Below are 23067 nucleotides of genomic sequence, written 5' to 3'. Positions count from 1 at the left end.
CTTACTATTTGTGGAGAGCTCTGCCTTTGAATGCCGAGACATGCCTGTATTAAGTGCGCACCATTCTTTACTGAAGGTCAGTCATCGGGTTAAGACTACTAATAGCGTTTATTTTTGAAAATCGCGATCACAAACATAAAAAATGAGTACGAACGACAGATGTGGAAGGATGTACGATGGGACATTAGGTAAAACGAGAGAAATGTTCCATGCAGAGTCCAGACATCAACAGTTTCCAGTCGGACAAACTGGCCTCTAGCGTATGTAAAAATCTTTGGTATAAAATCACATGTACCAACCAGCATTTGAAGAAAGGACAAACAATTCTGAATCCTCTTCAAGACGCACTAAGCAATGCCACAGCCAAGACGCACATCAGGTAGGTGTCCGTCATACAGGATGACCCGTGAGAGGGCAAGAATGAACACTCAACGCCATACATCACGACAAAGAAGTGTTGTAAGTACGTATAGAGCCCTAGACGGTCGGCAGCACACAATTCACCGACTTTGACCTTGGGAAGTCCCAGTCCAACAGCAGCCTTGGAAGACTGAGGATGGTGAGTTACCTGACCATCGACTGGTGGACTAAAAAATCAACATCACCATCGACGGCAAACAGGGCTGAGTTGACAGCAAACAAGCAACCATCAGTGCCTTAACTCTTCTCGTTTTCATTTTATACACATGCTGCGCGCTCATCCGAGACTATGTTAACGTCTATCACAGTTGCTGGGCACTGCCAAAAATTGATCAGGTCGGGTTTGATTAAAGGTTCCTCAAAGACAGTGTATCCCAGAAATTTTGGGAGTTCCCTTGCAACCAAATTGTGACGATTACATTATGCATCACGTGTTATCTAGCAGAACTACAGAATACGCACCAAACTCTCCGGCCGACCACAGTTTCCATGGCACCGTGATCTCGGCAGACGCTTCTAACTCTCGTCCTAAGCAGGTTGAACCAGAGCTGAATATCAACTCTTGCAAGCCACGATCCTCAAAACTGTAAGGCGATTCTAGCCCGAAGCAGTCACAATTTCTTCCAGCACTCACTTTAGCCTGGGATCGGAAGGCTGAGATCCCGATCAGCTTTACCAAATGCGAAATCACTGACAAAACTGATTATTACTCGGGACTGGGTGGACAGAACCTTTTCCATACGCGTTTTCTGCTGCATTAGGTTGACCAAACTCAGGCCTGAGATACCGAGTCCCTCATGGTGTTTGCCAGCGTAAACATGACTGCTTGGGATAAACTTCGGCAGACGTGGTCAGCCGCGAGTAGATTTCCTGGATGTAATTGTTCAGAATTTTGAGCGTGTTTTGGTGGACCTGGCCGAGCATGAGCGAATATGTCATCCTCGGTATCAGGTAGTTCCTTGTAATCTCCATTGTTTGATGCGGCGTCAACGAGCAGTTTCAGAAGCTGCACTTGGTAGTTGCAGATTCCTTTGTTTACTACTTAGAAGCGGATGCTCTCTCTGGTCTTTGCTTTAGATTTTCTATGCCCCGATGCTTTAAAAGTCCCGTATATTTTTCATATTTTATATTAAGAGGACATTTTGATTAGTACCGTAACGTAATGGCGTATAACTGATGAAAATATTACAGAAATCTACATATGTCCTATCGATAACCGGCACATGTCCCCATAGGCACGCAAGGATGATTTAGTTCGAGATAAGTTACTTAAAGAGGCGTATCCTGAATGTGACTCCGGACGTAAAAATTAACACGCTTTCTAATAGTTCTAAAAATTGTATCACATGATTTTTAGGCTACTGTCTGGGCACTTGGGTAACTTTGTCTGTTCTTTATGGACATTTCGTCGAGAAAATGCTTTGATGTCCCGACAGCACGTTATTACCTTGCTAACCAGCTTTAGAATTTTTGGGTGATTTTATTTATAGACGAACGATTAGAGTTCTGACCTCGCCTAGACATCAATATCCAGCAAGCAGACTTAGGGGGTGCTTGGATGTGAAAACAAGAGATTGGACTAAAGCTGGGAATTTTATTGTCACATATCGTATCCAGCTACGCTCGTCTGATGAGCTCCGCCAGAAGCAAAATATCCCATGTCGCTGGGGCTTTAGTCTCCCGTTTTGAGACACTAAATCTTAATCTACATATGCTCCTTTCTTGAAGGTAATGGGATATAAACTCTTCGTTCAAATCAAGGGGATTCCCGGTCAGTCACTTTTGAGCCCTTTGGAACATTTTTAGCTCCATCAGTACGGAAATTTTTGAACAGAGTTGAATTTGACACCAACGTATCCTACCATACTTTTGACCTTACTAGGATGACCCTCTCCACAACGTTCCCTTCCTCAAGATTTTTAAGAGTATTCAAATATCGTACGAATATGGAAAACTGCGTTGGACACTTTTTTTCACGACAGATGGCTGCATAGATGAAGCTAAATATCTTGGATTACCTGAATAAGGCGATTTTGCATGAGAGGTTCCAAGGAATGACGATCAAAGCAAACGTAGTTTGCGTAAACTGTATATCCTTGAAACAACACGGTTGATTTCACTCCCTGTAGGTTTTTATTGTCTCATGACTTTGAGCATACACAACCTGTGAATTCAAGGTAGCACGAAGTTTCTCAAAGCACACAAACACACACAAACACAAACACAAAATTATTGCTGCTCGAATTTCGCTTGAATTATGATCCAACGTATTTTTTCCCTGTCCACCGATGCCAATTATGGATAGCTTTATGAGAACGTCTTTCCGGCTTACAAGGTAACGTTGACTTTCAACATCGGTAACAAACTATACGGTTTTATAGCTTCTGATGTTACCAACACTCTTATGACCATACAATTTCATTTGTTTTCTTGAGGTGCTGAGTTTCAGTTTTACCTTCCCATCTAAAGCTTCGGCCTAAGGAATCATGTTCATTTCGTTCTGTAAGTTCCGCACCGACTAACGCTGTCTCTGACCACAGAAAAACACGTTACTGTCCTTAGGTAAACATAAAAAATCTGGACTGTTAGGGCACGTTTCAGCGTCACAAACAACGGCAAGCTACTGAATAAGGGTGTGAATTGTATCTGACACTAAAACTGTACGGCTATGATTAGTTAAAACAAAGGAACTGTCGCACGAATCTAGAATTGGTTGCTACATCGAAACTACGCCGAAGTTTTGTTGCGGCCACAAACTTTTTGTGCTATCGATTCATGATTTGTGATATCCTTCCGCATGGTACGAAGTAGACTAGAAAAAAAAACTGATTCATGATTTGTGATATCCTTCCGCATGGCACGAAGCAGACTAGAAAAAACTGGATTTAGAAATAGGAGACCATTCGGAACAGCTCAGCAGGTGCTAAGACGAGTGATCCAGCTGGTTACAATTTGCCGGTGAGTTTCGGAGTTTGAACACAATTTATAAAAACAAACACGGGAGATGTCGGATTATTTACTTGTGGATGATGTGTCGGTTGTTATCAGAAGAAATTTCACAACACATTAACACACTGGTCAGTAATTTAGAGTTCCAAAGTTCAGGGGAGGTTTTTGCGGAACATCGGTTGAAGAATGAATTAGTCTTTGGCGTCTTAATTAAAAAAAAACAAAATAACTAAGACGTTTCTGGACAAACATGCAATATCATATAGTGACTTAGCGGATAGATGATGAGTATCACAACTGGTGGTTGGAAAAGCATGTCAATATTCTGAAACTATCAGGCAAAGTAAATGAAACTTCTCTGCACTAACCAGGCTGGTCACCGCTTCATTGAAGCACAACTGGTCACGACTGTAGCTCACCTGATCTATACAAGCTTCCAGATTAATCCAGTGAAGTCGTTGAGCGTGATGTATGAAGTGCCACCAAGTCTTTCCAGCAGTAACAGGGGCGTTCGTCATTGTACTTCAACAACAAACTGGTCATCAAAAACATCATATGAAAGCAGCGATCTTGCCTTGGAGGACCAACAGCGACTACCTGTAGCCTCCGTTTGATTGATTTAAGTGCCAATTGTTTACCGCACGTTAAAACATTCCATTTATATTTGACGCAAACAATGGTTTGCAACACCCAGTCTTATGCGCCAGCGTGGGACTTAAAGTGTGCATGTATCCTCTCGTAATCTGATGATCCAATCCTCACTTGAGCTTTGCAATCAGACATGAGGTTACCAAGAGAGTAGGCGATTTTATTCAGGAATGCTGACCCGAAACGCTACTGAGAGTCTCTACCTGAAAGCTTCACAATACCTAACACCATATTCCTCATTCATTTTGGACCAAGATCAATAGACTTATTGGTGGGTAGAATTATGCGCTGCAAAAAGTAACCATAGACAAAATTTAGCGATTCGACGAGTTTGGTGCCTTGTACTAAAAAGAATGTTCACCCTTTCGCTACCTAGCCGCCACACTAACCGATGGTTGAATGAGAGCTGAGCTTCTGCCAGGTTGCCCAAGCCTATACAGAAGCCATCGGAAGCCGTGTTGGGTTTTGAACAACGGACACTTCGGTCATTAGGTTCACGCCTTAACCACTTAGCCATCTTACCGGCAGAGAGAGAGAGAGTAAAGAGGCAATGTAAGTTACGTAAGCCGTTTAAAGATGCAAAGGCACACAGCGCTTTTCCTAGCAGAGTAAACTGATATGTTGATAATTTTTCGAATGTAGTACTTGCTGATACTTTACTCAAATAGTTATCGACGGTCACAAAGTTTAGTGCACCATGTTACAAGACGGACCAGCTTGAGATTCGGGGATATATTCAGCCAGACCACTCAGTTAGTGTCTAAGCTAGATAAATTTGAGACTGAATTGGTGAGCGCTTGTTATCAACACAGCCACATACACCACAAACAGCCCATCACACGAAAGCATAAACAGGTATTACGACTCCCGCGAGACAGAACTAATGTGGTAATAACCTGACTGGATAAAGAATCCAGCGTATTCCTTTTTAACGGAACCAATTATTTTGATAAGATCTTAGTCCAGTGAACACACAATGTAAAGATACACAATGTAGCCTTTCACAACAGAAGGAAGAAATCTCTTCACCTTCGAAAGTACCCATTTACACCAAGCTACTATCCAGGGGCGACACTGTTCCGAAACGATAAAGGGGAAACTAACGGTCAAAAGTAGATCGTTCAATATCGTATAACTGGGATCCCAATTCACTCGTAATCGATTGCTCAATACAAAAATCAAAGATAAGGTGCCAGTTCACATACTAGGTCAGATAGATGACTCGACACCTAGCTGAAAGAACTACTGAGCATATACATAAACACAGTCGAATCGGACAAGCGATTCTAAATCAGCTGATCCAATAAGATTACCGACTCAGTCCGGCTGAGTTATTCTCCTAATGTACGGACGCCTGTAGCAACCAGCAAGTGTCGTAAATCAATTCGTGACCGTTAGAAAGGAGGTACTTAGCAATAAAGGTGATGGTCATTTGGCTATACCAGCCAGCGCTGTCTCATCGAAAACGTCAGGTGATTAGGCCGTGGATAAACAAACGCCGTTTTTAATCAATCTTGGCTAAATGACTCAATTACCGCCTTCTTTCTACTCGACTACCAAACACTTAATGTCTCTATGCAAATTTTTGAATAGTGTATTTCATTTATCAGTGGAAACTTTATCAAGTGCAAGTGATCACAATGCTAGCCGCTATGCACAAACATGAGGCTTTTTATGACACATGGCTAGAATGGATCCTTTTCCGGACAGCAAATGCCATCGTGAAGCAAACGCAATGCCTAAGTCTCAGGTTTTGTTACACCATGGATGAAGACTGCTCCGAATAGTGGACACATCAGTCAGGCAGGTGGATTACTACCAGCAGTGACTGTCAAGCGAACTGTCCACAGGTTGAAGACCTCAGCTTCAGTGCCCATTTAGTGCTTTTCGGCAAGGCCGTGCTAATGATATCCATAATAACAAACGATCTGGGAAGTATTTGCTGGTCTATAAGCGTAACTTGGAGTAAGTTTGCTGGTTAATGTAAAAAGTACTCACTTAGTGAATTACCACCAGGCAATCTTCCAAGAAGGGACATTCCAACTTAGGAAGGGAAATCAGGTGGCGAAATTTTCTTCGTTCTTCCTACCTACCTATGAGGTTCCTCAGGCTGGAAAGGCTACAGTTAAACGATTTGCGCTCCAAAAAGAAGCACCCCTGAGGGTTTTATTGTCGGCGATCGAAGATGTGATAGTTAGTTTGAAGGTAATTTAGGATAAAGGGTTGATGCCATTAATCATCCTCTATTAGCTGGCTATTCTTAAAAGGGGCTTCTCCATTAGTTTATCCCAGGAAACTCACACAGCGCTATTTGTTGGAGCACATCGAAACCCACAAATAGGATGAGAGTGTTCCAGCCAGAAGATGGAATTAAACAACTTATGAAAGCTCCACATTTATTGAATTTCAAACGAGTTTTTGTTACGCTGAAATGTCTTCGCAAAAGTACCGATTATTCTGTGGTTTTTTTATTATAGCTTAGTCAGGCGGTATAGGATTTCATGATCTGTATTGATCTAAATGCTGGATTCTGATGACCTTTTACAAAGGGCGTCATGTTGCATCGATAAGTCGTTATTACGGGTAAGCGAGATTCTTGACAATATAAAGGATCGAGTTTCGGTAAAGTGCATATCACGCTCCGAAAGCCAAGCATGATAGCCTGATATAGTTGAGTTGCATTTGTTTGGCACAAAAAACTGTGCGATACTGTTTCGAAACGTCTTCTAACTCATAGGGAAGTACCCGCATCCAGTTTTGTCCCGCGATTCACCCTGTGAATCTTTCTTCAAGGAACGTATTCTGTGTGCTCCACTAAGTCGTTAGAGTCAGTCTTCCAATTTACCCAATGAAAACTGTGCAGGCAATATTGCTGTGCACTCTACAACTCTACAGTGAGTGGATTATTTACAAAGATATTTTCAAAACATAGTCAAATCAACACTCGATCTTCATTTAAGTATGACATCACAAACGACAACCTCGATACGAAACAAGAAAAAGCTCTAAAACGATTTGGACGCATTTTTCACCAAGCATAACAGATGAAACCTTTCAGTTGACACAAGTTTCTTCAAGTCGTTACTTTGCGAGCAATCCTGCGGAAAATTCTGTTTACTTCAAAAGTATTTGCAGATTGCATACGGAAACTGCTTGGGCATAGTGAAGACTCATGAAGCTTGCACTGGAACACACACGGAGTATTCAGTCAGGGCGTTGTCCGCGTACTGCTTCCATTCGTCAAATACAGACTATACACTGTGTGAGCACGATATCTACTTCAAAAATTATCCTGAACTCATTCGTTGGCGATGTGCTTTCAGTACGGCCCCAGATTTCCACAGGTTGCAACGCAGCGTTGGTTGGTTTGAATTAGGGAGTATTATTAATCCTGTCACTCATTTGCTCAAGAGTGTAGTTTTGACAGGGGACTCACCCGAATTCAGCTAAATTCCCCATTTCTGACTGTTCGTTTGTAATCAGTACGCTGTACCAGGCCACATCGTGTTTTAGTTAGTACGGTATTCTAGGAATAGAAATGCAGTGTTCAGACGTAACAAACTACTCATAGGGTTGCTGAAAACTATGGCAGTCTATGACCGGCTTCGCCATTCTTAATGCTAACCAGTTAGACGCAGTCACCAAGTTTCCGTCAACCTTATGTTCTGCTTGGACCCAAATCTGTCAGATTTCGACAAGTACTCTCATTTGCACCCGAATACGGTCTTGATGGGAGACCCGACCAAATCCAGTCAAATCTCCCGTTTATGATGTGTGCACCATACAAAAACGTCCTGTTTCTACCAGATTCTCACTTCCAATTAGGCAACATTGAAAATGCGCACTTCGAGCGACTAGATAAGGTGAACGAAGATTTTGAAGGTAAACAAAGATTTCGAACATCCTAGCTCATAGCAGATAAGCAGAAATCAAATAATCTTTCGTTTAGGATGTTATTCAACTGAATGTGTTGCACACAGGCCGCTTCATGATTTAGTCGGTACGATATTTGAGATATCTCAATATATTTTCATAGAGGAAACTACTCACAAGTTTTTTGAAAACTCTTCGACAGCCCACGACCGGTTTGGCCCTTCTTGGGGCTCATCGGGTAGGTGCAGTCCCCGAGTTTCCGTCGGCCTTATGATCTACTTGAACCCGTGAAAAACATTGATTTGCAAATGATTGTATTTGTCATAGTCAGTCCGATTTGGATTCAAGCAGAACATAAAGTTGACGGAAACTCGGGGACTGCGCCTACCTGATGAGCCTCAGGAAAGGTAAACCAGTCGTGAGCTATCGAAGAGTTTTCAGCACCATTGTGGGTAGTTTCCTTTATAGAAATCAACTAGATTTTCAACTAGTGTTGGCTTCTGTTGTCGGTAAATAATGAGGACAAAATTTTCAAACTTCTTCGGTCACTCTCCGGGGGTTCTATATTTTGTTCGTCAAAAGAGTGGTGAATTTAACAGAAGTCGGACAGAACAGTCACTTTATGAGGGGAAGGACAAGGCCTTCCATACTTCGTCTTATTGATGCTAATCCATGATTGTACGTATGAACTAAGGCTCTCACAAATCACATATTGAGACTATCCTCTTTATGGGACTGTGTCGTTTCCACTTTCTGCTCACAATTGCCCTCAACTCGTGGATCGTCATGCATCTTAAATAACACATAAATGCAGTTACTTTGTTATTTTATATTTACAACAATTTGTCTCAATTTTGAATGTCGCAATTTGCATCTTTTTCGAAACAGAAAAACGGTAATCCTGCAAGATCCATATAGTGCTTGCCGTCTTTTTATTTGTAATGAAACCCTAGGATGATTTATGATGTGAAGCGATAAATTTTTTACAGGGGCTACTAATGCAAATTAATTAGTTACCTGGTGACATTGTTCATTCCCAGTTTTGAAGTTCACTGGGAATTTGTGACACGAGTTTCGATGCATTTCACAAATCGAGTAGGAAACCTTAACCAAACTTGTGTGTGTGTATAGTCTGTCTTGCCGTAATTTACTCGTGCATTTCGCGGTGAGTAGCCTCAAATTGCTTGTGTTTACCACGTTGGGAACTATGATGCAGTGCATTCCAGTGGAATGTAGAGGAGATGTTTTCTGCCAGTTTTTGGGCACTTCCTGCCCCGTTCCCAGATCCAGACCGCGCTGCACATTGACACGCGCCTTTTGACATCATGAACGCTTAAAAGACAGCAAATTTAAGTGCGTTGGATTTCAGGGGCGTATATTTATTCAAAACACTCTCTTCAGTTTTGCGTATCGCATGCTGCGCACTCTCCTCTGCAGTCCACGCATTATTTAGGCACAAGATGGTGTTTTAGTTCTGTGAGTACCAAGTCAACAATGATCATAAATTCACCGGACAAATCGCATGAGCCACAATCTGATAATTAGAATATTGTGTGTTAATAGGGAGCTATTGCCTTGAGCAAATGATCTCAAAAGCTTGCAGTTTGTGTCTGTTACATACCAAAGGCTTACACACGAACCACTCACCGTCAAAAGTGTACTTTCAAACCAAAAGTACATAAGTAGATAGGCGAACTATACTTATTTACACACCGATTCGGTTTTTGCGGAAGACTCATTTGAATCCCAAATGAATTTCTTATTTGTGGTATTCGGTAGGAATTCGGTTTAGTCGCCCATAAAAACCAAATTGGTGTGCTTCTCGAATTTTGTAAAATTTGGGTTCAAGTAGTACATGGAGTTGACACAAAGTTGGAAACTGCGCGTGTTCGATAAGCTATAAAAGCAGCGAGGCTTAATTAGAAGCGAGCTATGACGCATTTGTGAAGGGAGTGAGGGACATTTTTCCAGCGGCAGTTTTTGAAACCCACTTTCCCAAGAAAGCATAGCATGACGAGTGGAATTCCCACAAATTCAGCCCAATCCTGTCTACACTATTGGCCATCATTACTGAAAAATGATGTTTGGACTAACAGGTACATACAAAGGAGTTTCTGAAGCTGAGGTCTTGGTTCCCCGTGAATTGAACAAATAATATCCTCATGAGTTCGCTCTGACATCACTTTATCGAACAAATGCATAACAAACTGGGACGAAATTTCTGTGCAATAAGGAAACAGATGATTTTCTTTTATCTTACGGAGAACTGACAAAAGAAGTAAATTAACTAATGTGGCTTTGTGAGACACATGAAAGCCTCAGTTAAAGAGTTAAAAGCCCTGAATGATGAAAGACTAGAAAACAGGCAAAACCTTGGGGTGGGGGGTTCGCCCAGGATTGAATAACTAAAGTAGCACGAATAAAGCCTAGCTAAAAATTGGAATAGCCTTTGCAGTAGAAATTCACTTTATGCACTAGCCAACAGGAGGTTCATTTCAAATTTCGGTCATAGTTAATCTACAGTTCATCTTGAACCACAATTCGTTTGAATCACACGCTCACAGCAGTTTGTAATACGGTTGTGTTATAAAATGACTGCAAAAGTCCCTGTCCAAGTAAGATGTGACATGGATTTAAATTCAAAGATTGTATTCTAAACTGGATTCAAATAAACTGTGCCTTCTATAGAGGAGAAACTGTGCCTTCTATAGAGGAGAACCTGTGCCTTTTTGTGAATGTTTACCACATCTCAGAGTAGTAGGCAGATACGTCGAACTAAATTGGTTCAGGTCAACAGGAGATAATTCTGCATGTTCATAAGTTGCTGTCATAGAGGAATTCATCGAAGAGGTATGGAATTGCCTGTGAATTTCCCTGAAAAATTACGAGAAGCCACTTAGTGCAATAGCGATAAACTGAATGGAAAGCACACAGGAGACGAAATGAATGCTATTCTACACAACACAGCCTGACTGCTTCTTAGTAGAGCTAGTTGGTGAACAACAACGGTCCTACGGAAACAGTCAAAAAATCTCTGTGCTAGCAACAAAATTGACGATAATTGTGTAGATTTTCGTTTGTCCAAACAACAACCAACACAAAGCTGTCATTTTTGGAAGAAAAAAGCTTTTAGTTATTGAAAAAACCTTCAACTTACTCGCTTGTGTTTAGGAATGTTAATGATAATTTACAAGAACACGCAAGTGCTGGTCGACATGGAGACAAATTGGCAAAGCTTTGTGTTTTGGGAGATTTCTTATCCTCACCCTAATGTGATGTTTGTTTTGCTTCCATGTGATTATTCATTTTTAACATTTAAACGCACTTTAGCATTGTCCTAGCAACTTTTAGCTTTTCCACGGAAAAATAACCGAGGCAGTTTATGTAGCAACACAATAGTTCGTTTGTTCATCTATTATATAACACTAAAACCGCCGCACTTCAATTTTTCGTACGCACCTATAGATAGACGGATTAAGTCATGTAGAACGAGCACAAGATACTCTTTCAAAGAGCTTACCGATGGTACACATTAGCGTTACGGAAGTCGATGGTGAGGGAACCTTGGAAAAATGAGGCAAATATTTTGAGCTCTTGCAAATGTTACAGAAGAAGTAAGTTCTGAGGTTTGATTTCTAGCCCAAGCATTTTACCATAGAGGATATCTCATTTCAAATAAATCAGTAGATATTTTCATAAAAGAAACTACTCACAGGGTTGCTGAAAATTCTTTGACAGCCCAAGACCGGTTTCGCCCTTCTTGGGGCTCATCAGGTAGCCGCAGGCCCTGAGCTTCCGTCAACTTTATGTTCTACTCGAACCTAAATGGGACTGTTTTCAAGAAATACACTCATTTGCGAATCAATTTTGTAGATGGAAGGTGTTACTTGTAGAGCTGCATAAAAATTCTTCGTCAGCCCAAGACAGTTTCGCCCTTCGTGTTCTACTTGTACCCAAATCGCATAAAATAAGGGAAATGCACTATTTTGCCTACCAATTTACGGGAGAATCATCTGGAACTCAGCTGAACATAAGGTCGACGGAAACTCGGGGACTGCGCCTACCTGATGAGCTCCAAGAAGGGCAAAACCGGTTGTGGGCTGTTGAAGAGTTTTCAGCAACCTTGTGATTAGTTTCCTTTATGAAAATACACGGCAATATCTCGAATATCGTGCCAACTGAATCATGAGGTGGCCTGTGTGCAGCACATTTAGTTGTAGAATATCCCAAACGAGAGATTCAGTTGTCTCTCGTGGAAACCAAATCGATTTGCAAATGAGTGTATTTCTCGAAATCAGTAGGTGGTTTTTGGAGGGGAACCATCGGATGTAAATTTGCTGGTCCATCTTTCCGTTTGAGGATTTCGCCCCATCCCTTCAGCTTCATTGATAGGCTACCACGTTATTGGGATACGATTCTGTAATTCAGTGCTCCAAGGCAATCGAATTTGGCGAGTGAGAGCAGTTCACTAGATACCCGTAACGCTGTCCTCGTTACTCACGGATCTTAAATACATCTCGTACATTACTATATTTTAAGGAATAAACCAGCGTGCGTGAGTGAACTCCACAGTCACGCATATTGTGTGCAGAGGGGATAGGGCCCTGTGCTCTACATTCAGGCGAGTGGGATGACCACACTGAGTTGCGTTTTCCATATCGCTCAAACCGTTAGCGTACAGCTAATAAAAGAACACATCAGCATGGCATGACGACAATAATGCCAGCAGAAAATCAGTTTCGGTTTGATGGAGGATACAGTTGTGGCTTCAGTCTCTTTCAGATTTAAACATCAAACGTACCTGACAAACATGTGCAACTTGCATTGAGAAACTTTCAAGGACTCAAAGACTGACAGTGTTATCTGTCCAAATAGCACAGACTCAAATTTAGATAATTCCAATTACAAATAATCACCTCTTACCACTTTATCACTAAGAAGAAGTCTTCTGTAAGAAGGCTCAACTTGTGTGCTGCACGCATACTTTCAGTCATTGATCTTGTCGGAGCAATACTGTCAAAAATACGACGAACAAAACCTGCGAATAGATATCTGCCGCTTTTTCACCTTTGGACAACGTGGGGAATCACATACGCTGAACTTTTTTGGGAGGTAACAATACATTTGAAAACCCATTTGCGTTGCATTCCAAGTTTAATCATAAAAACAGGCGGTAGGTTATATTTTATATCATTCTCAGAGTGGGGGTATCAAAAATGCTCTTCACGATTTTAATGCCCAGTTTATAATCTTTTGGCCATGACAACCGGAACGTCAGAATATAACATCTTATCCTACTACTCTGTGTTTTGACTCTAAATGTTTAACATTACAATTAAATTTCGTGTTTAAGCCTACACAACTTGTTCACCTGTAGACGTAAAAGCAAGCCACCATTTTGATAAATTCGAATGTTTATTGTTTGATTGACTTGTTCTTGACTGGCATCGGCGACCCGATAAATCTTCCATGAAGGCATGCGATAAAATGGATGGACATGAAAGCGACCTATTTCTGACGATCTGGTCGGTTGTGCAGATGGGGAGAATGCCGTCAATGATTTAATAACTCTGTTGTTAACAACATAACGAGTGTCTGGTTTTCAAAAAGTGCCAACCATTTGTGAAATTGAGCGCTAAGTAGCCAACCAGTGAGCGGGAAATGACGCAAGCGAACGTTGTGTTGCGAAAGTATAGATTGCTAATGTAAAGTCAAGCGTAACCGCCAGGAAAACGTCACGAACCGGAAGGCTTCAGCAGTTCAACGATAATATTATAGTGACTTTTCACAAGAGAATTCTCACTTTTTTCATGCATTTGATTTCAAATGAGTAATGCCTGACTGTATGGCGTAGTTGGATGTGACACAACACTCATACAGTTGCTAGAATTTCTTTGACAGCTTCCGCCCGGTTCCGCCCCTCTTGAGGCTCATCAGCTTACGGTGAGTTCCTGCTAAGTACTGAAAAGCCCGCCAAAGGCCAAAGTCAAGGGAACCAAAGACAGACCGTGAGTGCTACACCACTAATCGAAGTGGTCAGTAGTTGGTAAACCTAGCTGCATAGATGCAAAGCCTACTAAAATCTGACCCAATGCAAAGCAGTGGAAGAAGATTTGGATAAGATTTCACTATTCAGGCTGATACACGTGATACGATTGACCGGCTATTGATCTATTCACGGAGCTTGGTAACCTAATTGCATGGTGGTATGATATATTGCAAGACAGTCCCCTTCTCCAAGATTTCCACCCTGTATGCAACCCAAAGTCATTACAGACGCGATTTTACTTATCCGAATTTCTCCATTTGACAACATTGCCATTTTCAGACCACTCATTTGGATTTTGAACACAATGCATCAGTCATACAATGCTTCAGTTGTGAAAATATTTTTTGTCCATACTCTAGCTGACATCGCCTCTCCTTAAGACGGGAAATTTACTGTTGTGGTACAATTCCACCTCGCCCCATCAACTATTCCTATATCTTTTCGAACAAACAAGCCTTGCGAAATCATCAAAAGGACACGATTTCACACTCGCTTTTCATAACGAAAACAATACGCCGTGATCGCCTGCGTTTGACATGCGGGTATCTGTGATGGCCCACTGTATCCACTAGTTCTCCTCATATCCTTGATGCATACAGTAAGTATTCGACGTCGTGATGTAGGCATAAATATACTGAGTGTCGCAAGTCAGCAGCTGTTTATTCAGAAAGTTCTTTTTTACTGTTAGTTAACATATATACATATATGTCCTACAGTGTGACTTATCTATGTTGGGTGGCCTTAATGGAAAAGTCAAACATACTCGATGATGAGAGTACATTATAAAGAAAGGGACCGTGACAGTCTATTCAACAGGCAGTAGCTGTGGTGAGCGTTATCTTAAGTTTGGTAGGTAAATACCAGTGGTGCGGGACAGGCTGTGAAACAAATGGACAAGCATCTATGGGGTTGCGTTTTCTGATCCAATTCACACAATTCTGCTTCATATCTGAAAGCATCATCCGGATATTGGCACAAGTAGATCGGTGACAAAACCAAACAAAGGCCGAATGCTGACGAAACGATCTGCACTTTCTGAATAACTTAAGGGAACTTACAGAAATAATCGAAGTAACCCAAGGTGCTAGGTGAACTCTGTACCTCAAAAATCATGGAAAGGCAATCGAAGTACCCAAGGTGCTAGGTGAACTCTGTACCTCAAAAATCATGGAAAGGCGAAACAACTCAGCACTGGATGGATCTCACAGCTCCTTGTTAGACAGGATCTCAAAACAGAGAATTAGTTCCGTGTCTGTTCCTGTTATTTACATCTCTGTGCTTTTAGTTTTGAATAACTTAGCCACGCATGATGTCCGAGAACAAATTTAACATTATATGATATCCGTTTAGGTTGCCAGCATACCAGTTTGAAATAAACAGACATTATTACATTGCTTCCCATCTAATTCGTCCTTAACAGGATAGTCCAAATAGGTTTAATTTGGATGATTGTCGTTTAGTGAGGGAACGCATAGCCTCACACTTGCGATAACCACGCATTGTCATGCATTCACATTATGAGAGCTCATTAAAAGTGACATAAAATAGAGCAAGAAATGTGATACGCATCCTTTTCAAGTGATCTGGGGCACAAGCTTGATGAATGTCAGACCAAAACACCCACTTCAGTTTGGGTTGATGATTGAACAAAATTCTGGACTGGCTGAATAAATCTGAAATTGCCAGCAGGGAATTTATCGGTTTCACGAAAAGAGCTGCTCGTTGGTTGAACGAGGGGGCTTAATTATTTTCGGTAGGCTGACTTGGGTTGATTTCAAAACTTCAGTTACTCCTTAGAACTCAACTCGTATCAACACAAACCCATGAGTAATTTTTCGTAGACAAAAAGTGAATTCGTTTGGTTGTCCGTGGGCAGCTGCCATTTACAGTGTAACATCTATCTGAGTCCGCACTTCAGGTGCCTACCATATTTTACCCAAGCACAAGTGGAATACAAGCGTAAAGCTGCACCTTCTGAAGTCACTTTGTGAGAACAGCCAGTGGACACAGATAACGAGACGTTAAAATTTCACCTACATCAATCCGACTCAAGCGCAAAGCATTCCAGGTTTGTAAGTTGACAAACATGGGAATGGGCGTATAAGCTTGAGGCACAAATTCATAAAACAGGATGGGATGGTTAGCGTCAGGTAGTCCGATTCGATATTATTTCTGCACATCATTTCAGCTCCTATGCTTCGAGCAGCATCTTTCGTAGTGCGTCAGATGTCTCGGTTTGATTACGTAAAACTATAATGAAGCACCCGTCGCATTGGCGTTTCCCAGCAACACGCGGTAATGCTAATGATCTCACATTTTGTCTCATTGAAATTTTGTCTCGCATGGTACTGACAGCCCTTTTAACACGTTTTTGACAATCAACAGCACATGGGTTTTCCTACCGATGTCACGATCACTCTGACAGCGGCCGGAAACGACCTGGTAGATGATATGAGGGTTGGAACAGTCGGACAGTTTCTGAGACCAAGGCTAGAGTATAATTTTGGATACATATGGATTGAAGCACACATCAGCTTGCTGGACAGACTTTGGGTCAGTCATAATCATTTTCGCAGCTTCGAAACTAACGTACTACCAGGCCAGTTCGTTCTCAGAATGTTGTCGAGTTGTGACTCTGAGGCGTTCGATTCTCGTGTGTTAGCGTACACTGTTTAGCAGAAAGTGAATTCTGTTCCCAGACACTTCGAAACACGCGCGAATTATGTCAAGTAATGGTGAAAATTCTGGTTAATTCTTCTTCTCAGATCAGTTCTCAGTATAAGTTTCTGTGATGCCAAACATCCTCATAAAGCGGTATATAGTAGCCAACAAAACAATCTACCCCAAAACAGCTCTTGTTTATTAAAGATGAACTCTTTGGTATGTTGTACACCGGGTATCTTTCAAAGCTTCTAATTCACTTTCCATCCCTTTGTCCCGCCCATACGAATCCTGATAACCGTAGTCACATGTATCTGACAACCTGCTGCTGAGCTTTCAACGACTTTAACCATTTTCCATGCCATTCTCATAACGGATTGCATCCACGGAAAACACAGCAGGATAAAATGTCTATCCTTTTTTGATTACGAAGCGCAACTCATTCTCCTTTGGGACTAGATTACGCTAACTGCTCATTCACGTTTGCGATCACTTTGGGTACACCGACTGCTAATAAGAGCAAGTGCGCTGTTGCTATTTGGGCATATATCACAGTGGCCTCGTTCCCAGCACGTTATCAATAGCGACCACTCTTCCATTCGCCTAAAAATCACTGCATTTTTAAGCAATAAGAGAACCTGATAACGAGTGCTGCCACAAAACCACGATGGGAAGATGCACCACAGAATGGCTGACGTCATCTGGAATTTTACTGCGCCCTCTGTGCAGAAAATACGCATATGGACATTTTCTTTGGCAAGACGGTCAAAGGCCACCATTCGTTTGTATCCGGAAATTTACCATAGTGTCTTCAAGCTTACTGGTCACCCACATAATTCGCAACATTGTCCTGGAGAGCATAAACTAAGTGGAGGGCGGGACATTGTTCAGTTTACCAGTTGTTTTAACTTAGCCTGTAAGCACGTTTGACGGCGGAGAACTTCATTTGACTATGTGAATTAAGGTAGCGTTTTGGTACTTGGAGTGTTTGTTACTGACCGCAGCTACCCAAAGGCCCAAAACTGGTCGGCTGTGACAATGTTAGTCAGGTCTTATGACAACTGCTTGTAGAGGTTTCCACGCTAGATGTTTGCGTGGAAGGAGGACCAAGAAGGCCACAAATTCAATCTGGAAAACGCGAAAATTTTGGCACACGGAGACGTGCGATACGGAAGAGAATTTCTGCAAACATGGTACTCTACGGTAGGTTCAATTAACCGGTGCATCGAACTGGATCCAATTTACGCACCTCTACGTGCAAAAAGACCAACATCGCAACCGGAACACTCAAGGAGGACTGAATAGTGGATTCACAAATGAAGAAACAAGGAACTCCTCGGAGGCAAACCAATAAAGGTCACAGGCAGGAACTCGGAAGGACAAAGGTCACCCTAACATCAACCAGACTACGACGGCGAGGAATGCCAAGTTCAAAGTTCACGTGGGCATCGGCGAATGGGGACACGGGATAAAAGGACAACCAATGGAATCGCCCGACCGAGTAACTAATCGCGGTCGAAGGTCATCCAGTCTACCAGCACATATATCAACATACACGTAACACTACTGAACGCACAACCACTAACCCACCGCTATGCACAACTACGCACTGATGATGTCACCTCGATTGGTGATGAAACGTTTGCAACCAAATTGCCCAGCTCAGCGAACAAGCCAACGACATATGAGTTTATTCATACGTAGCAAACTTACTCAACCATCATTTACTAACCCTTCTGTCATACTGTATTCTCACAGTTGGTTCACATCTGTCAATGTACACTTAATTCAGTGCACCTGGCTCCCCCACCTATTCCGTTTTGAACGGGAAGTGTTGCTTCAAGAGGATGGGCTTATTTTGTCATATGAGGTCAGCCATCGAATCCCGTGTAACATTTACCGAATGGCTGAGCAACAGAGCAGCAATAACCCTCAAAAACAAAATCTAATACGATGACCAACGTTGACAGATTTTTTTGAGGGGAGGGGCTTGACTTGCAGAAATACTTAAGTCCACCGACCTCACCCAGTTTATCGAAGACTGGCACATCCTGTGGTGTTTCAATATGTGGTTTAGGTTCCCATACTCTGTTTACCATCCGGCGTGCTTATTAATGATCTTTCTTCCTCGTAAGCCCAATTTGTCTCACATATCAAGACCGTATCTCAGATCACATTAAGCCTACTCACCACATGACAAGACTGATCACTAATGAGGGTTGAAAAACTGTGTGGCAATTCCCAACATACGCAAGAAGTATTTTCTAGCTGCAGGCAGCAAAATTACCTCTATACCGTTCCAACATTGTGAGGATTCGTCCGAATGATTCATCAAGATCATGCGAATTCCCACGATTTCCTTGTTGATTTATCGTGCGCGTTGAAAAAAAGGCCAACCGGTCCAAGGGAATTTCTACCTTTCTACGAAAACATCATGATGTATTGGAGTCTGGCACATTAATTTACATAAGATTACTGTTATTTTAGACTCCACCTGTTTTGCGCAAAGGTTTATTACCAAAAAAGTCCAAAACCATTTGTCGGTTAGTTTCCTTCCTTGATGATATACTTCTCAGATGATACGCACCTGGTACATTGGCGGAGGGGGGAGGAAAGTTTGCCTGGAGACATCTAGCGTGGTTCAAATTAGCAGATTCTCTAAAACACTTGTTTTTTCTTTTTCACTCTTCTTCTGCACTAGCATACAGACAAAAGCTACTCTAAAATTTGGACTGAGCAGTGTGCGTTTCCACCAACGAAGACCCTCAACAAGAGGACAGTTGATAAGTTCCATCAAGTAAGTAGATTACTGCAGGTCAAAAGTTTTTAAACAATGAACAGTAATTTTTCATAAAAGAAACTACTCATAAGGTTGCTGAATAATCTCCGATAGCTCATAACCGATTTTGCCCTTCTTAGGGCTCTTCTGGTAGGTACGGTCCCCGTGTCCTCAGTATAGTATCTTCCAGTAGTTTAGTCATAGACCTAACGAATGCAGTAGCATTTAGTCAACAGTTTACCTGATGATGAACTCTGCGTGACCTGGGGACGAGTGTTACATACTTCACTAGTAACTTTATGAAGCTGAATCACCAAATATATATGAAAGCGGTGTGAGTCGAATAAAGCGCCAAGACATTCAGCTGGATTTCAGGTGGGTCTTCCAGAAAACCAAATTTGCTTGCAAATGAGTGCGTTTCGCTAATTTCGTGCAATTTGGTTTCAAGTACAACATAAGGTCGACGGATTCTCGGGGACTGCGCCTACCTGATGAGCCCCAAGAAAGGCGAAACCTGTCGTAGGCTGTCGAATAATTTTCAGTACCCTGATGAGTAATGTCTCATGCCTAAATATCTAGGTTCTGCCTGAACCGAGCGCCCCAGAGTGAACAGTGCATGATTAGCAGTAGAAATGCGCATAGTAACACCGCCAGTTAGTAAAACCCTGAACAGAACTCCATAGTGCCCTCATCTACACATCATAGTAGGAGGTTTCGTTATCAGAGAACTTTAATCAACTCTGACATGACGAAGCAGCACGGGCTACGTCACTGCCACACCACAGTTGTAGAAAAGGCGTTGTCATTGCTGCATGTTCCATAATGTGTTCCATAATGAGAATAAATCTGTCACTTCTCGAAATCCTGCAGAATGTGTTGGTGTGGGCGAATAAACTAGGAACCATTTCTCTATTACAGGAAGATAGCATTTCTCTGCAAAAGCGCTTTGTTATGTTCTCAAGTATTGTGAAATTAATTTTCAAAGTTGTCGGCACCAGTGTCCCACCCTCTGTCTGTCAGAAAAAGACCGTTTTGTGATTCTGTGCGGATCCTTCTTTGGCACACATTTTCGCCCAGATTCATTGATACACAGAGGGCGGTGTATTGTACACAGTTCTTATGCATTTGCACCCCTCGAAAATGAAGGGCCTCAACGTTATCGTCGCATGGATGTATCGGTACTTGGATGAAATCACCATTCAACAGAAATCCTGAGTATTACTTTGCGTTTTAGTTAGCTAGCACATGCATCAGTGTGGTTCAACTATCTCATGCTGAGCGTGACTCTTTAAGCCGTTTGACTGACGGCATGAGAGTCAAGCCTTTTGCCTGAATCAAAGAAAGTTAAGTACACATTTCGTGTAGGGATTTCTTATCTAATGGACTGTTTATGCATGTGATAGTCGAAGTATGAAAATATCATTCAGTGGATTAATGATGGGCTTTGCGTTAGTGGAATCTAAGGGCAAGTAACAAACAGTTTTCCAAACGTGGAAGAACACATGGTCCCTTCTATGGTGAAATCGGACGAAGAGCTGACGCACAACGGTCGGCTTCAAGAGACGCCGATTATTCACTTTTTTCCACACTTGTTTTTTAAAGCTAGAAATAGACTTGCTCTGTTTTGAGAAAATGTTGACATGAGTAAACATTGCGCAGGATAACTGACTACTTAGCTACTTGTGCAACAGACAGCATCGAAGTACTTGCGACGTGTCATTGGGGCTCGTAAGTTGTCCTCACTCAACCAGATTCAAAGAGCTAAATGGACACCCTTTCGTCACCAAAACAAAGGTTGTCGGTGCCTAATTTTTCTTCCTCAATACATCAATTTTTATGACCTTTTGTCCCTTTATGTAACTTGAGTCGGTTTGTTACAGATTCTCGCGACCTCAGTGATCTGCATCAATCCACTTCAGTCCTGTGAATTGATGATTAAGTAAGTTGGGCTACTAGCAATGTATTTAAGTCAGTGTAAGTCGAGCTGGTCGCTCAGTAACGGGAAACTTTCGCATTTCAAAATACGAAGTGTTTTATAGCCGGCAGATGGATTTGACGGATCGCTTGCAAAAAACGGGTGCCGAATCTATGACAGTCGTGATCACGGGCCTTGGGAATGACCAAAACCAAACGACGCTCAAAAACAATAAGAAGCAACACATTTTTAAGCGAAGAATTTACGTAGGAGGTTATAAAGATGGCGGATGTTGTGGAAAGTTTTCTGGATATTATCTTATTTTGGTAAATTGGCCTGTGGATAGAAATATTTTTCCATAAACGCCCACGATTCCCTACTCACGTTCGATCGACGCAGCTACACCTGCCTCAGTTCGAACAGTCTAGTCAGGACAAGTAAGCACGCACGAAAAACAAACGCACACATGCTACAAAAACGGTCACGTATCAGTTTACACAACCATGACAAGCAGGTGGCGCAGTCTCGACATATATGATCTCAGTATGATATAACCTGTTTATCGGCCAATCTTTGGCATGGTGTGCGTGTTAGTGCGGTGTCCACTTAGTGGGACGAATAATCGTGAATTCAACCCAGATTCCAATGGGGGTTTTTGGTCAGCATTTCCACGAATTCAAAGTAGCTTTCGTTGGGTTTTCTACTGCGTTTTGTTCACGTTCTGGTTGGCTAACCAGCGTAAGTTATTTCTTAAATTATTGGTGGCTGAAAATATCTTTTATTCACATTTGCAAAAGCGAAAATTCCTTTGTCCAGAATGTGGACTTTGGAAGACTCACTTCCGTTACACACGGATGGCTCATTTGTTTTATCCGTAAAACAGCATCTTTACATAAAAATTGTATTCTAAATTTTTTCCAACACAATTAGGATGAAAACCTTTGTGTTCACATAGAACCCCCTTTTAGGGGAAGAAAAGAGGTTGCGTCTTGGGGACGCCTCTTTTAATGCGGCAGGTTGTAAATTACTTGATAGCAATTAAGTACGAAAAGCTGACCTGCAGCGTGCATGGTTGCAGTGTGGTGATTGTCACATCGGCAAAAAAGGTTCTGACGTCTTCCATCTGCTGCAAAGCATTATCCATTCTAGGATTCATGGCCGAATTTCATCAATTTTATGTTGATTTTCACACCAGATGACGGATAGTTCAAAAATGATTTGTCCGCTATCCACTTACCCTTGAACTCTGATACCTCAGCAAAACTGAATTTTGGTTCTACCTGAAGAATGTTTTCTACTAGGGCAAAGAGGAAGCAAAGAGGAAAGCAAAAACATACTTTTTGATGCGGTTTATTTCATAGAAGTCTCCATGCAGAAGCTCGAGATTTTAAGATGCGTTTGTAACAGATATTTGATTTTATTGTTGTTCTTTCTAATTTCATTTGTCAGTACATCACTCCAGAGAAAAACCTTCGAGTGAGGTTACTCATCGGGAGATTCCAATACAAGCAATCTCCGCCAAATCTTTAAGGGGCATCCTGCCTCTGAAGAGGTCGGTTTCATCCCTGCAGCTAGTCCACTGTTTTATCCCCCGAGGGATAATCTGACTCCCGGTAAAGACTATGGATCCGATCGGCTTAGATAAAGTGAACTGGTCGACAATCGTGAACATGAAGCACAAGTGTACATGTGGCCTCGAAACCTCGAAAAAGTTTTAACCCCCTATAGCGAGGCTGAACAGTGGTCTCACATTCGAAACTAGCAGGGCAGGTT

General features: G+C 41.9%; 1 protein-coding gene across 1 annotated transcript in view; it reads left to right on the top strand.

Moving 5' to 3' along the window:
• Nucleotides 1-209: 209 nt before the first annotated feature.
• Nucleotides 210-23067, top strand: part of T265_00798 (hypothetical protein) — a gene marked incomplete at both ends in the record, with an annotated part of 36498 nt that continues 13640 nt past the window's right edge. The window contains 2 exons of the mRNA XM_009164670.1: nt 210-379; nt 19302-19397. Of these exons, the coding sequence (XP_009162934.1) occupies nt 210-379; nt 19302-19397 (266 nt within the window). The remainder of the gene's footprint in view (nt 380-19301; nt 19398-23067) is intronic.

The sequence above is a fragment of the Opisthorchis viverrini genome, assembly GCF_000715545.1.
Source record: "Opisthorchis viverrini unplaced genomic scaffold opera_v5_8, whole genome shotgun sequence".
In the NCBI taxonomy this organism is placed as follows: domain Eukaryota; kingdom Metazoa; phylum Platyhelminthes; class Trematoda; order Opisthorchiida; family Opisthorchiidae; genus Opisthorchis; species Opisthorchis viverrini.
Note: the sequence above shows the minus strand (reverse complement) of the source record. Positions and strands in the feature narration are given on the sequence as shown.